The 13,594-nt window shown below is 40.2% G+C and overlaps 2 protein-coding genes across 2 annotated transcripts; both read right to left on the reverse strand.

The window, feature by feature from the left end:
- Window positions 1–2,407: 2,407 nt before the first annotated feature.
- Window positions 2,408–4,484, reverse strand: LOC116181808. The gene is made up of 5 exons (XM_031502234.1): window positions 3,535–4,484; window positions 3,260–3,442; window positions 3,066–3,203; window positions 2,917–2,997; window positions 2,408–2,854 (listed from the first exon to the last, which is right to left on the reverse strand). Exons 1-5 carry the CDS (start codon window positions 3,720–3,722, stop codon window positions 2,506–2,508), a joined length of 939 nt encoding a protein of 312 aa, XP_031358094.1. The 5' UTR covers window positions 3,723–4,484; the 3' UTR covers window positions 2,408–2,505.
- A 3,327-nt stretch (window positions 4,485–7,811) lies between these two features.
- Window positions 7,812–9,062, reverse strand: LOC116181807. The gene has a single exon (XM_031502232.1). The coding sequence runs from the start codon at window positions 9,060–9,062 to the stop codon at window positions 7,812–7,814; it is 1,251 nt and encodes a 416-aa protein (XP_031358092.1).
- Window positions 9,063–13,594: the final 4,532 nt, after the last annotated feature.

The raw sequence follows: 13,594 nt of genomic DNA on the forward strand, positions 1-13,594 counted from the left end.
TGAAAGAAGATTGGGAAATGCTTCTAAAGCACCAAACATATCTCGAGATGAAGTTCTTTAGATCTCAAGAGCTCGAAAATTGGATCGACTGGTCCAATGTTAAGGAAGAAGATATTGAGCACGACAAAAGTTCTGAATCGCTTAACGCAAATTTTACTATTCATTATAACAGGAAATTTGTGCGGGATCCCACGACGACTGAGAAAATATTAGAGAGCGTAACAATACAACGTGATAAGCTGCATTATTGCACGATGAGTAAGTACGTCGTTGAAGAATTGTTTAATCTAAAAGATATAATCAACTATCGTTTGGATTTACTGGAATCGTACGCTCTGTCCTGTTTCTATCAGGATGTTATCGAACAGGTGATTAACTACCGTCATTTTCGTAAAATGGAGTTTGGTAACGAGGACGAGGGCGACGATGACAACATCTATCGCGATATTGAAGACGTATTAAACTATAAGTTTAACGTCAATTCTCATAATACAGTTTGCATGATGGAATTATTATACTATCGACCTACTTATTTTATGTATCACATATGTCAATAAACGTACTTTATTTGAGCATTTTTGTTTTATTTGATGGAAGTGATGAAGTGTACGGATGGGAGTGGCTTGGTTAATAATCTCATAAACAAACTTCCAGTGGAACTACATATTCCTGGCTATCAGTATTGCGGACCTGGTACTAAATTAGATAAAAGGCTAAAGCGAGGCGATCCCGGCATAAATGCCCTAGACGACATTTTTTTATAATAAACAGCTTTCAAAATAAACAGGCTGTTCCCCCTGTTTGTTTACCTATTCCCTTGATTGCATCATCATGGATACTAAAGAAATGGCCTTGAAACGACGAATAGTTTAAGCGTGTAAAGTATAATCGTCTCAAAGCGGATCGTTTTATTAAAGAAGTGGAGTTTGTACGAACGTATAAATCGCTAATTCAACCGCTATCCCAGATCGTTAAGTAAATCGAACCGCCGCGCCGTTAAGAGTCTTCTTTACCTAAGCGCAACTTTTTTTTACATTATAGTGTATAGATGATTATAGCTGCAAGAGATAAGATGATATTCTTGCTTTGTTAAGTCCTGTCTTGGTCCTTAGTTAGTTCCCACCGACACTGTGCAGCGGCGCCACTTGTTACACTCAAATTGTTGATTTAACGCCCGCCAAGATACAGACTTTATTTACAAAAATTATGACTTCATTTTTTGGGGTCATGTAACTTATCTAAAAAACTGTCGGTTTACTTTTTCCATAAATCGTCTTGATCGAGAGTAAAAAAATAAAACAGATTAGCGCAATAATCGGTGCGAAACATCTAATCTTTAAACAATCGGTATTCAGTTGGTATAAACTTAAAAAAAAATAGTCCGAACATTTTGTAGATAAAGGTCTAAATTTATAAAATAGTTCTTAAAAAAATTGTCTTTGAAAAACAACTATAGTTTTTATGGCGGGCGCTCTTATGGAAATTTACATTGGATGCAGTGGGTACAGAAGACTCTTAAGGTCATATCGATTTTGGCTCACTCAAAGCTTAATGCGTGCCGATACTGGCTCACTTTCAAGGCCATGCGGTGTTTGTCTGTCGAGCGGAGTTTGAGAACAAAGGGTGTATTGTTTTCGGGTGATCAAGGCGACTTAAGAATGGGTGTGGTTCAGATTAATATAAGTGTTTGTTGTAATGGGTCTTTGCTCAATAATTTATAATTCTATAATAGGCGAGATGTCAAGAGCCATTGTTCATCATCATCCACAGCAGCAGCAGCAGCAACGGAAAAAAAGAATTGACGAACTGTTACTGAAAATTAGAAAATTAAAGTGGGATGTTGAAATGCTGGGTTGTCAGCGCCGTATGAAAAAACTGATTTTGTAATGATTCATACAGTGGCAGTTAAGGCAAGGATTATTTCTTTGTGTGTGAGGCAATGGCATAAATACGACGACGATGGTTATTTCTTGTGTACCAATTAAGACAATTTGTATGTAAAGTTTGCGAATTAAAAGAATGTATAAAGGGTGCTTATTCATTTTCCCCCGACATCCATCCTTTAGAACCAGCCTCTTTAAAAAAATTTGGGGATTGGTGTTTAATGAACTCTCAATTTTAAAAACGAGTACACTGTACCTACCGTGAATAGACGTTCTGCATGGTATCGCGCATTTGGTAAAAATAGAAAATTATCAGCTCGCATTATGCCGACTTGCGTATGCACTCATTTCATTGCACAGTGATATTCACCGATTCGCGATGTGTTGTGGAAAATAATTTTGGTGTTTCTTTGTGATAATGATTAATTCGGATTAGTATTTTCACTCGAACTCAGGTAGGTACGTAAATATTACATTTCCGTGAATGTTTGTGGCAGATAAACTAAATTAATTAATATCAACAATCGCATTAAATAATCCATGTATTTTCTACAAATTAGGTACATTACATTAATGTTTTACTTATTAATTACAAATGTGAAGTTAAATTTGAAAAGAAAAATTAATTATTTTTTAAAAATTCCATGTAACTTATAATAAATTTCATCTCTCGATGCAGGTTTTCATCTTGAACTCGTGATGCATCCAACTCCCGTTCTAAACGCTCCGTCTGGAGTTGGGAATTTCTTTGTCTGGCCTGGAAAGTTGTCAGCATCTTCTCCAGACACCCCATTGATAACATCGCCAGCTCTTGGGGTGTGGATGGCTCGCGCCATCTGGGCGATTCATGAGATGGCGGCGGTGGTGGTGGCGCCTCTTCTTGGTCGATGGCTGCTGAAGACGGCGGAGAGACGTTTTCATAAAATTCTCTTAGTAATTGCATATCTTTTTCCCCCCTAGGCAACGGGGCACTGTAACAATAAGAAAAACACAGTATTAAAAATAGATTGTATGTATAATAAAAGTAACTTACTGAAAGTGATTGTTGCCGCCGTTATTTACAGGTAGCTGTAGTGGTAAATTTGGTTGTTGTTGTTGTTGAGCTGGATTATTTCTGTAACGTAACATTAGAATAATTAGTATTTTTCATATAAACGGAGGTACAGTAATGAGTAAACTTACGGAAATTGATGCATGCCACCCCATCGAGGATTTGTGGATGTAAAGCTACCATTTTCTGGTGGCTGCGTTTGAGTATTTGCCTGGGGTAGCGGCGCAGGAATTATAATGTGCTCCAATATTTGTACTGATGGATACTGGCTGTAAAAAACATATATGCATTAGAAATTTTATTTTTCGTGAACAATAATTTGTACCTTAACTGTTGTTGTTGTTGCTGTTGTTGTTGCTGGCCATGTCTGGGATCTATCACCGGTGGTCTCATGGGAGGTGGAGGAATCGTTGTAATTGGAGGAGCGTAAACATGATTGAAATTTCCCTCATATTCTTTTAGAAAATCTTCCAGTTCATTTGTGGTGGTGGTGGTGGTAGCTATTGTTCTATAAAAAAAATAAAATAATACCTACAACATTAGTATCTATATGGATGGTGGAGAGCGAGTACTAAATTATTATACAAGTTTACAACTTACCTTTCCCGATGTCCTTCTTCATCTTCCGTGACGAGGTTGATCACATCACCATCGGATAATTTTGTAGGTTTTTCTAAGGCGGTCTTTAAGATTGAGCGTCCACCACCCCCACAGGCATTTATGTAAGGCTTCTTACTCGTTGCACTTTTTTTTAAAGTCAACTTGTTGGCGCGTTTGGTTGAAGACATGACGATAACGTGCAGATTAACACTTGTGCCGCAAAATGTCTACCCCTAGGTATATATGTGGAGGTTTTTGTTGGAGTTAGCAAAAGAGTGATTCTAAAATAACATCAAGGACGTTCTCACACACACATATCAACCATTGTCCCAAATGATACCCGTGAAACACCTGCAACATTGAAGATTCCCAGAAGACGGCAGAGACCATTCACCTCAGTTTAACAATGATAATATTCATTAATGTACTGGGAAGATGAACTTTAAATGAGCTTTAATCCGTGAGATCTCATGACTTCTGTGCATCATTGACGTAGTATCTGTATATCGCATTTCGTCAATTTTGCATAACCCCTAACAAGAAGTGTGGGGTGTGAGTGTCTGGGACAAACGATTATCTATGTAAGATACGATAACGAATTTCCTGCCACTCTTGGAATTTGTCGCAGCACCGTGTTATGGGTAGATATGATGGAAAATGGAATCTGATATTGTTCGACATATTTCAATAATCACTTCTAACAACAATTGAAAAATATCTCGATAAAAAAGGAGGGTGGTGGAATAGATGACATCGAGAAAAAGAGACACTAGGAAATATGTTGTATGGTGAATTACAATAATAAAAAGTAAATATTTAAGTTTTTAGTTATTTATTTATTCAAATCGACACATCATAACCTTATAGAACAACATTATTTTTATCAATCCACGATTTCTCGTCCAGACCCAACCATTTCACGTACACTTTGTCTTTCTTGCGACGCAGGACTTTTTCAACCAAATATACGTCCGAATACTTGGCCTTCTGCAACTCATGTTCGTAAAATCCACCTAAAATCGGTTTAGCCTTCATGTCTTCCAACAAATACGTGACCGGATTTGTTATTTGTACTTTTATAATTTTGAACAGCTCACTGGACCAATTGGGGGTGTAGCCCTTCGCAAATATGGATTTAAATTTGCTAATTCGAACTACATCGCCGACATTAAAACGGCATTTCTTATTGTTGAAGAGCTTGATGTGGTTGTAGGCGTCCAGCTTTGTATCGGCCTTCACTTCGATCGGTTTCATCCCCGTTGTTCGATGTTTACGATTATTGTACTCGCTCGTGATCGATTCGATTGCATCTATCCATACATATTTTCCGCGTAAACTAAACTGCCGGTACAAGGGGTTTTTTATACTTCTTATAACCCTCTCGGCCAGTGCGGCCTTTTTCGTACTGTACGTGGAATAGTGATTAATGCGTTCTTGCATCATTAATTTGGCGAATGATTTGTTATAGAATTCCTTCCCTGCATCGGTCTGTAGATTTTTCGGTCTGCGTCTCGTAGATTTGAAAATAGCCTGTACGGCTTTTGTCACCTCCTCACCCGTTTTAGTCTTCAACCCTCGCGTCCATAGATATTTTGAAAAACAATCGATAACTACTAATATGTATTTGTAGCCTTTATTCTCTTTTGCGTAAGGTATAAATTCGGCTAGATCTGCTTGCCAAAGATCATCGAAGCCTTTAATGATGGTACGTCTACGAGGGAAGTTTTTGCGCGCCGCTTTGTGTAACTCGTTCACCACCTGCTGCATCCTCTATTAGTTTATGTAAAGTTTCTTTGACCGCTTTCAACTCTTCCTCTAGTACCGCTACGTAATTGCGAAGACTGTCTACGGGCGCTTTCGCAATCTGCATGTATTGTGTGAGGTACCCTTTATTTATGGCATCGCGGTCGTCTACTGGATCGGCGAGGTTCATTAACCGGTTTCCGTTGAGATTTAGTCTTGTTGATAGGTAGTGTTGCAACGTTAGGGCATCGTGACGTTCAATAGGATCCACAACATTACTTAGTCTCTTATTTTTCCACATTTATAGTATCGTCGGTAATGGAAAATTTTGTCTTTAGCAGTTTCCCAAATTGAGCGTGGGTATGAGAACGTCCGAATTTATCCATGGCGAATGTGGGCAAGAAGACGGAAAAGGGGGTATTTATACTAGTTGACGTAAAAACGGTCGCGTGGGCTTTTTTATGTAACCTTCCTCGTACAGCTCTTCCACGATTGATATTATATCATTTTGTACTCCAGTGTTACCAGCCATTTTTTCACCCCATAAAACCTCTAAATCCCTAATCAGTTCATGCACGCTATTCCAGTATTTGTATTCGGTCGGTCGGCCGAGTTCCTTGAATATACCGCTTCCGGATTTCGCACGCCCCCTCTTCGTCTCTTCCTCCTCCTCCTTTAGTAGAGGCTTTATTATGAGCTTATACTTTTTGCTCTTATTGCCTCGAATCTGATCGGTGGGATCGTAATTGCGCCGTGCGACATGAGTTGCTATTATTATCTGCTTATAGTTATTTCTATCCTGATTGGATACTAGCGATTCATTCGGTTCATTCATAATGATCAGTTCGTATAGGCCCGCAGTACCTTTGTACCGGATCCCGTTAACGACCAAATCTTCGTCACTTATCGTCACCGGCGTCCTGCCCATCGTCCACTTATCCGTTTCGACATCATAATGAATTCCAAAAGTCGTGTCAATTGCATTACTCGTATCCCTTATCATGCGCTCGACGTATATCCGCGGTAGGTGGTTGTATTGTTCCAAAAAGGCTTGCGAACCTTGCATATCGAGTAATGAAGCAGATGATGATGCGACAGAGGATTCTTCTTCTTCCTCCTCCGGTTGATGCTCTCCTATCACTGTACTCTGTAGAAATGACGGCGGCTGTCTCAATGATGGAGTAGCCGTCGGGTGAAAAGGTCTAACCATCGGACTCATATCGGTTGGCGGATATTTTTGAAAGTAGGGCAGTCTAGCCAGCGGACTGATCTCGGTAAGGGAAGAGGGTCTTCGTCTCGATCGCATGTAATAAGGTATCGCAGGAGTCGTACGTTGTAGTGGTGACTTTCTTTTTGCAGGAGATTGGCGTTTTTTAGGGGGCGATGTAAATACTTCGTCCTCTGGCTCCTCCTTTTTCGTATCAATAACCAATGATGACGGCGGCGGTTCGATTTTCTTTACGATCTGGGATAGCGGTTGAATTAACGGTTTATACGTTCGTACAAACTCCACTTCTTTAATAAAACGATCCGCTTTGAGACGATTGTACTTTTGCTGTATCGCTTTACGCGCTTGAACTATTCGTCGTTTCAAGGCCATCTCTTTAGTATCCATGATGATGATGATGATGATGCGATCAAGGGAACAGGTAAACAAACAGGGGGAACAGCCTGTTTTTCAATGAGCTCTTATTTGAAAGCTGTTTATTTTGAAAGCTGTTTATTTTGAAAGCTGTTGACTTGATAGCTGTTTATTTCTAACTGAATAACAAACACGTTTTCACGGTATTATATAGTGATCGAAACCTTTCCTGAAACGGCCGTTTTGCACATCCGCATCCTTATTTATCACCATAAATCCATACGGATTTCGCCAACTTTCCGAGCACATCTCTCGGAACAACGGCATCGTTATTATGGGAGCAACGTGATCTTCATAAATGTGCCGCAAGTTCAAGTCGTCCTGTTCAAATAGAACAATTAAGTTGGCATTGTCCCTAATCAATTGTTTAGGAATTTTAGAATACGTCTGACCCAAGTAGAAACAATCGATGGCGTTATGCCTGCCCATTGAAAAGTACGCTCTAATGTTATCCTGTTTTTCACATGCGATATCGTCAAAGATAAAAACTGAATTAGGTTTGGCCGCATTGGGTTCCATAATATCAGCGTTTTCGCTAAACGTAAAGTAGCCAATATCCTTCATCGGCTGAAGAATTTTACCCAAAAGCCTATATTTGTCCTGATTCAGCGATTTGGAATAGACGTACACGTGTTTGAAGCGTAGACCATTGGGTTCAGTTAACAGACTGAGCATCGTATTCGTTTTACCGCAATTAGACGGTCCGCATATTAAGCATCTCACACTGTTTGGAAGTAACTCGCCGTGTGTTTTTTTATACTCCACATTTGGCGTCGTATCTAGATTTTGAATGGGCAGCTTTTGCTTTTGCATCACCACCTTCATTTTTGGCGGTTGAAATAAGACTAAGAACATTTTTATCATTACATTTTATTTATAGAAAAAGTACAAATTATAGTTTCTTCACTTCCCCGGTCAGAGGATTGTATTGAACTAGCGCATCGTGCAGGATCAGACAATAAGCAACCGTTCCCGCCTCGAAGGCCTCCAACGACTCCATTTCCAGCTTAACATCTACCGTTGAATGCTTCAGAGACTCGTTTTGTCTCGAACAGTCCAGCACAAAGATCGGACAACTTTTAAAATACAAATAGTCAAACAGAGCGTCTTGCTCATCTTTCGAGTAATAATCACGTCGAAAGTTTACATAGTTTTGATATGCCATGATGTATTTATTGACATTAAAATCTAAATGCATCGCTTCGTACGGATAACTTTCTGAGTTGAGATGAAGTTTTAAATTTCGAATATTGATGTTATCGAAATTGGCCGCTCTTGCTTCGCGCGAAAACTTTTTTCCGCTTCGTTGAAATGCTACAATTACCCATCGCGGTTTCTCTAGTTGAGTTGAAGTCTTGATTGGCCATATATCCGACTGTGCCTGTTTTAAAGCGGGCAATTCGTACAGTTCCCATTGACGGAATGGCATTGTAATTTTTGCATCTTTATTGATTCGTTCGTATAGACCAATTTTGGCACTATCGCTAAGGGTCACGTGGGCCACCTTCCATTGGATTTTTGTTAATGTTATTGTTGCATCGGCGGCGGTGCCGATGTAGCAATTGGCATCGCTTCTAGCACGAATTAATACTAATTCTTGCCGCATGTTTACGATGACCTGCCGATAGTCCTCCATGCTCCCGAATATGTGCTTTAGCGGAATACAAACAGCGAAATGCTTCTCCTTGTTGCTCTTGTCGTAGTCTACTTGAAGAGATCCATCATCGATGGGTGACCATCCCAAATGTTTAAGACCTTTGCTTTCAGTAGACGTATATGATACGTATCCCTTCAGTGAGGATGTAATACCAGGATTCCTGCATACATCCACTTTCTGACCTCCCAACTCGTAGCGAATTTCTTCGAAAAGGAATGGCGCGAAATTGTTTGTAAGGTTGCATGTTTTTGCAGCGGCACCCTCTTCTTGCGGCTGACTCCATTCGATTTTTCCTTCCAAGTACAAGAAGCTATCGTATGTGGCGGTTATCAGCTCTTGATTTTGAATTAATATTCGTATTTCACTGGAAAGACCGTAATCCGAAGATCCTCCATATGGAAGATAAGTATGAATATCGGACTTAACAATCGTCTCGTCAAAGTGTACGCTTTGAAAGACGTTTAACGAGTCTGCTGCCGCCGCCATGTTGTACTTTCAGACCAATGGATTCCAAGAAATATTTTTCTGCTGGCGTTAATGTGCCCGGACCCTGTCCCGATTGAGAATAACTCGATTTCCGCTTATCTCGTTTATTTATAGTGTTCAGGAAGGATGGCAGCGGACCTTGATTAATACGTAACCCCATATTCTTTTAACTCTAATCGCACCGTAAACGGTTCACTTTCCCCGAAATCGATCAATTCGCCCTTTTGATTTGTCAATTTTATAGTTATATTACTAATTCTACTGGTATTTACTTCCAAATATTGAGTATTACTGGGAATTTTATCTAAGCGATAACCTGGTGGAACGGAAACGTCTATTTCGTAAAGGACTTTAGCGCGATTTCCGTTTCGATAGGATCCCGTAATAAGATTGCACTCTATGTGAATGTTGGTATGCTTAATGATTTGTATATCTAAAGCAGAGGTATGTAGAACATTCGCATCCAATATCTTCGATTCGAAACCGAGCATGCGTCCTATGCAGTCTCTTTGAGTGAAATCTATATCAAATTCGCAGCTAAGTTCACACTTGAGCGTATTGTTATTTGCACGTAGACTAAAGCGACTTGTAGGAATGTGAGCTTTTATATACTCGCTTATCTCTTCCAACTCGTACGCACCGTGCGGAATTGTTATCACCTTGGAGTATACGCTATTTGACTCAGTTTTATAGTAAAACTTATCGTTTCCCGCGTGAATGTTTCTTATGCTGTTACAGCCGTAAAACCCCACCATCCCGATGACGTACATTTTTCCCGGATGAAGTTCAATAGGTGGATAGAAATCGTGACTCGCCGTATTTCCAACGCCCTCTATACTGAACGTCGTCGACATGACTACTACGCGCTCACCAACGACATTCGAGTTATTTATACAAAAATTTTAAACACAGATGACCGCAATTCGTCGTACCGAATTGTTGCTCTTGCCCGTAATTATAATAGATTTTACAGTCGCGGAAATACTCGACTATTTCACGCGGTGGTGGAATATTACCGAAGCTATCATAGTACCAAACGCATCCACCACGTTTCTTATACGAGACCCAATGAGTGCCACGCCCCCTTTGACTATCTAAATTAATAACGCCAGCTTCATTTTCCCATGGGGCCGTAGGCATATTATCTCGCATAAACACGTCCCTAAAATATGGTACACACCCCTTTGCATGCTTACGTAGATCTACATCAGTCAACGGCCGGTTTGGCAATTTTTTGAAGTTTTTTTTTTTGTAAATGCAGCGCCAAACTGCCTCCCGATTTGTAAGGTTTCAGAAACAGCACACCGCCACTTTTATTTCCTATAGCGAGCGATTCCATCGTGCGATTATGGCGCGAGGTTTCATCTAGCATTTTACGAGCGTCACGAGATGCATTAACTGCTTTGGCAATCCCCGCCGCTCCGCCGGCTAAAGCTCCAACTGCCGATAGACCGGCGAATAAAGGTATCAGGAATGGTAAAACCCCACCCTGTTTTGGTATGGGAATTATTCTAGGCACACTTACATTTTTCTTACCACCTAAACTTTTTACGGTCATATTTGCAGCCGTAACAGCCGACTTTATTATGTCAGCGGTGTTGCCGCTTTTCCTCATTTTCCTGGCTATTGTCCTACGCAAATTCAATAAACTACTGCTCTTCTTCTTCTTCCCCTTAACGCCCATCCCCAACTTTCTTTTCACCTTCATAATGGTACCTACCGTAAGAGCGGCTGCTCGTTCTCCTAACTTCGCGTCGGGAGCTTTTAATCGTTCCCAAGCTTTCCGCTCTAAAAGGCGATCTGCTTGATGTCGACCTTCCAAGTCTTGGTTATCTCTATAGTCAATGTCGTGCTCTTTACACTGAGCGTCTAGGGGATTTATGCCGGGATCGCCTCGCTTTAGCCTTTTATCTAATTTAGTACCAGGTCCGCAATACTGATAGTGATAGCCAGGAATATGTAGTTCCACTGGAAGTTTGTTTATGAGATTATTAACCAAGCCACTCCCATCCGTACACTTCCGCTTCCGATTCAACATTGTTGAATTGCGGCAATAAGTTGCCATATTTATAGGAAATCCATCCATCAAATAAAACAAAAATGCTCAAATAAAGTACGTTTATTGACATATGTGATACATAAAATAAGTAGGTCGATAGTATAATAATTCCATCATGCAAACTGTATTGTGAGAATTGACGTTAAACTTATAGTTTAATACGTCTTCAATATCGCGATAGATGTTGTCATCGTCGCCCTCGTCCTCGTCACCAAACTCCATTTTACGAAAATGACGGTAGTTAATCACCTGTTCGATAACATCCTGATAGAAACAGGACAGAGCGTACGATTCCAGTAAATCCAAACGATAGTTGATTATATCTTTTAGATTAAACAATTCTTCAACGACGTACTTACTCATCGTGCAATAATGCAGCTTATCACGTTGTATTGTTACGCTCTCTAATATTTTCTCAGTCGTCGTGGGATCCCGCACAAATTTCCTGTTATAATGAATAGTAAAATTTGCGTTAAGCGATTCAGAACTTTTGTCGTGCTCAATATCTTCTTCCTTAACATTGGACCAGTCGATCCAATTTTCGAGCTCTTGAGATCTAAAGAACTTCATCTCGAGATATGTTTGGTGCTTTAGAAGCATTTCCCAATCTTCTTTCACCATCACTATCGCATTTAATGGAGAGTGCACAATTCGTAAAACTGGGGCCAAATTAAGATGCGTACTGTAGCCAATTTCAATATATTTCTTCGAATTGCTTTCACCATCGTAGAGGTCATATGATGAGCAATCGATTAAACGTTCGTCGGCAGCTTTACTATGCACATTTTCGGCAAACTGGGTGATAGAATCATCACTAGTGTCTTTGTTGTTATTACAGCACCAGCACGAGCACGAGAAATAATTATTAGTACAACTGATTGTATCCATTTTGGAGCTTTTTTTCGTTGAGATGATCTCGACCCCACGATCACAGAACAACTAAAGTGTTTCTAAGGGTGGATATGCATTTAAATAAGAGACACAATTTCTCTCTCTCATCAACAACATTTTATTATTTCTCTCTATCTCATTTACAACTTTTTTACATAAATGTTAAATTAGTAGTCTTCCCCGCCGTTCCGGCGCTTGTTATAAACACTTTTTCCCTGGACAAGGTGTCCTTGAAGATCTGCAGACGGTTGTCGCTCTTGAAGTAGTCATAAAAGCGCAAAGGAAGGATGCACTTAAAGTTCTCAGTATCGATCAGTATTCGGTCGCCATATTTGGTATTGATTAGGTCGATACCAATCACTTTATACTTTTCACCGACCTTCATATCCTTGACGTTCTTGAAAGGTTTGCAGTAGGTGCTACTGTTGAGTTGATTAAGATCCATTTTAACTGATTAGCGAACACTATTCGACTGATTCCATTCACCGTTTCTACCACCATTATATTGCTGTCTGATGACCTTGAATTTTAATGCGATAAACATTACTGTCTGGTGACCTTGAAATCTAGTGCGATATACCATTACATTGAGTTCTGTTGACCTTGAAATCTAGTCCGATAAACTGATAAACGATGATTTTCTGCTAAGACGGGAGACAATATCTTACAAAATTGCTCTATTTTTCTACTAAAGCGAAATCTATCCAAGGCCATAGTTTCCCAAGGCCCTTTTCGTGCCGCACTATATGCAAAGGACCACGCGATCAGTACATACACGCGATTGTTACTATCGTCAAATGTAACTTTCTTCATCACCGTATTATGTATTCACCCAACTGAGTCTCGTTCAGTCCGTTTATAAGGCAATCAACGCATATTTTGTAATTTAAAAAGAGTCTACATAGTTCAATCCCCAACTCATACGTTTGGACAATGTTTTGACACTGTTCCCTAAAAGTCTCAGGTCCATAGACCGCCTCATGCTCAGCATCAGATAGCAATACCAATAAGGTTTGATGAAGGCATTCAACAGCCGTTCGCCGCATATTCCCCCTTAACACTAACCACATTTCAAGCTAACATCTTCTAATATCTATATTTAAATTGCAACACGTTTGACCTTGAGGCGGCACCCCAGAAAAACACAAACAATTTGATTACACACAAACAACATACACAACCTCCCTTTGTTCTCAGCGATCGACCTTGAAATCCAACGGCCTTGAGCCGCCGCCACCCCCCCTCCACACAAACAATACACCCCTTTGTTCTCACAACTCGACCTTGAAATCCAATGGCCTTCACCCATCACCCCCCCTCCGAAAAACACAAACAATACACCCCATTTCTTCTCAACACTCGACCTTGAAATCCAATGGCCTTCACCCATCACCCCCCCTCCGAAAAACACAAACAATACACCCCATTTCTTATCAACACTCGACCTTGAAACCCACCCACCCCCACTTACGCAATACCACTTTGACCTTCAACACCACTTTGACCTTGAAACGCTAACACTTCAATCATATGGCACTTTTCAATGTAAAGTGAGCCAGGATCGGCCTTACTATACTACTAA

The sequence above is a fragment of the Photinus pyralis genome, unplaced genomic scaffold (genome assembly GCF_008802855.1).
Source record: "Photinus pyralis isolate 1611_PpyrPB1 unplaced genomic scaffold, Ppyr1.3 Ppyr1.4_unclustered_Scaffold2294, whole genome shotgun sequence".
Taxonomy (NCBI): Eukaryota; Metazoa; Arthropoda; class Insecta; order Coleoptera; family Lampyridae; genus Photinus; species Photinus pyralis.

What these genes read in the sequence shown, in the direction of transcription:
- LOC116181808 (XM_031502234.1), bottom strand. Translation starts at nt 3,722, where the DNA reads ATGTCTTCAACCAAACGCGCCAACAAGTTGACTTTAAAAAAAAGTGCA. An exon ending in GAAGAAGGACATCGGGAAAG is followed by an intron (nt 3,443 to 3,534) that starts GTAAGTTGTAAA and finishes TTTTTTTTATAG; the next exon opens with AACAATAGCTACCACCACCA. An exon ending in GGTGGCATGCATCAATTTCC is followed by an intron (nt 2,998 to 3,065) that starts GTAAGTTTACTC and finishes GTTACGTTACAG; the next exon opens with AAATAATCCAGCTCAACAAC.
- LOC116181807 (XM_031502232.1), bottom strand. Translation starts at nt 9,062, where the DNA reads ATGGCGGCGGCAGCAGACTCGTTAAACGTCTTTCAAAGCGTACACTTT.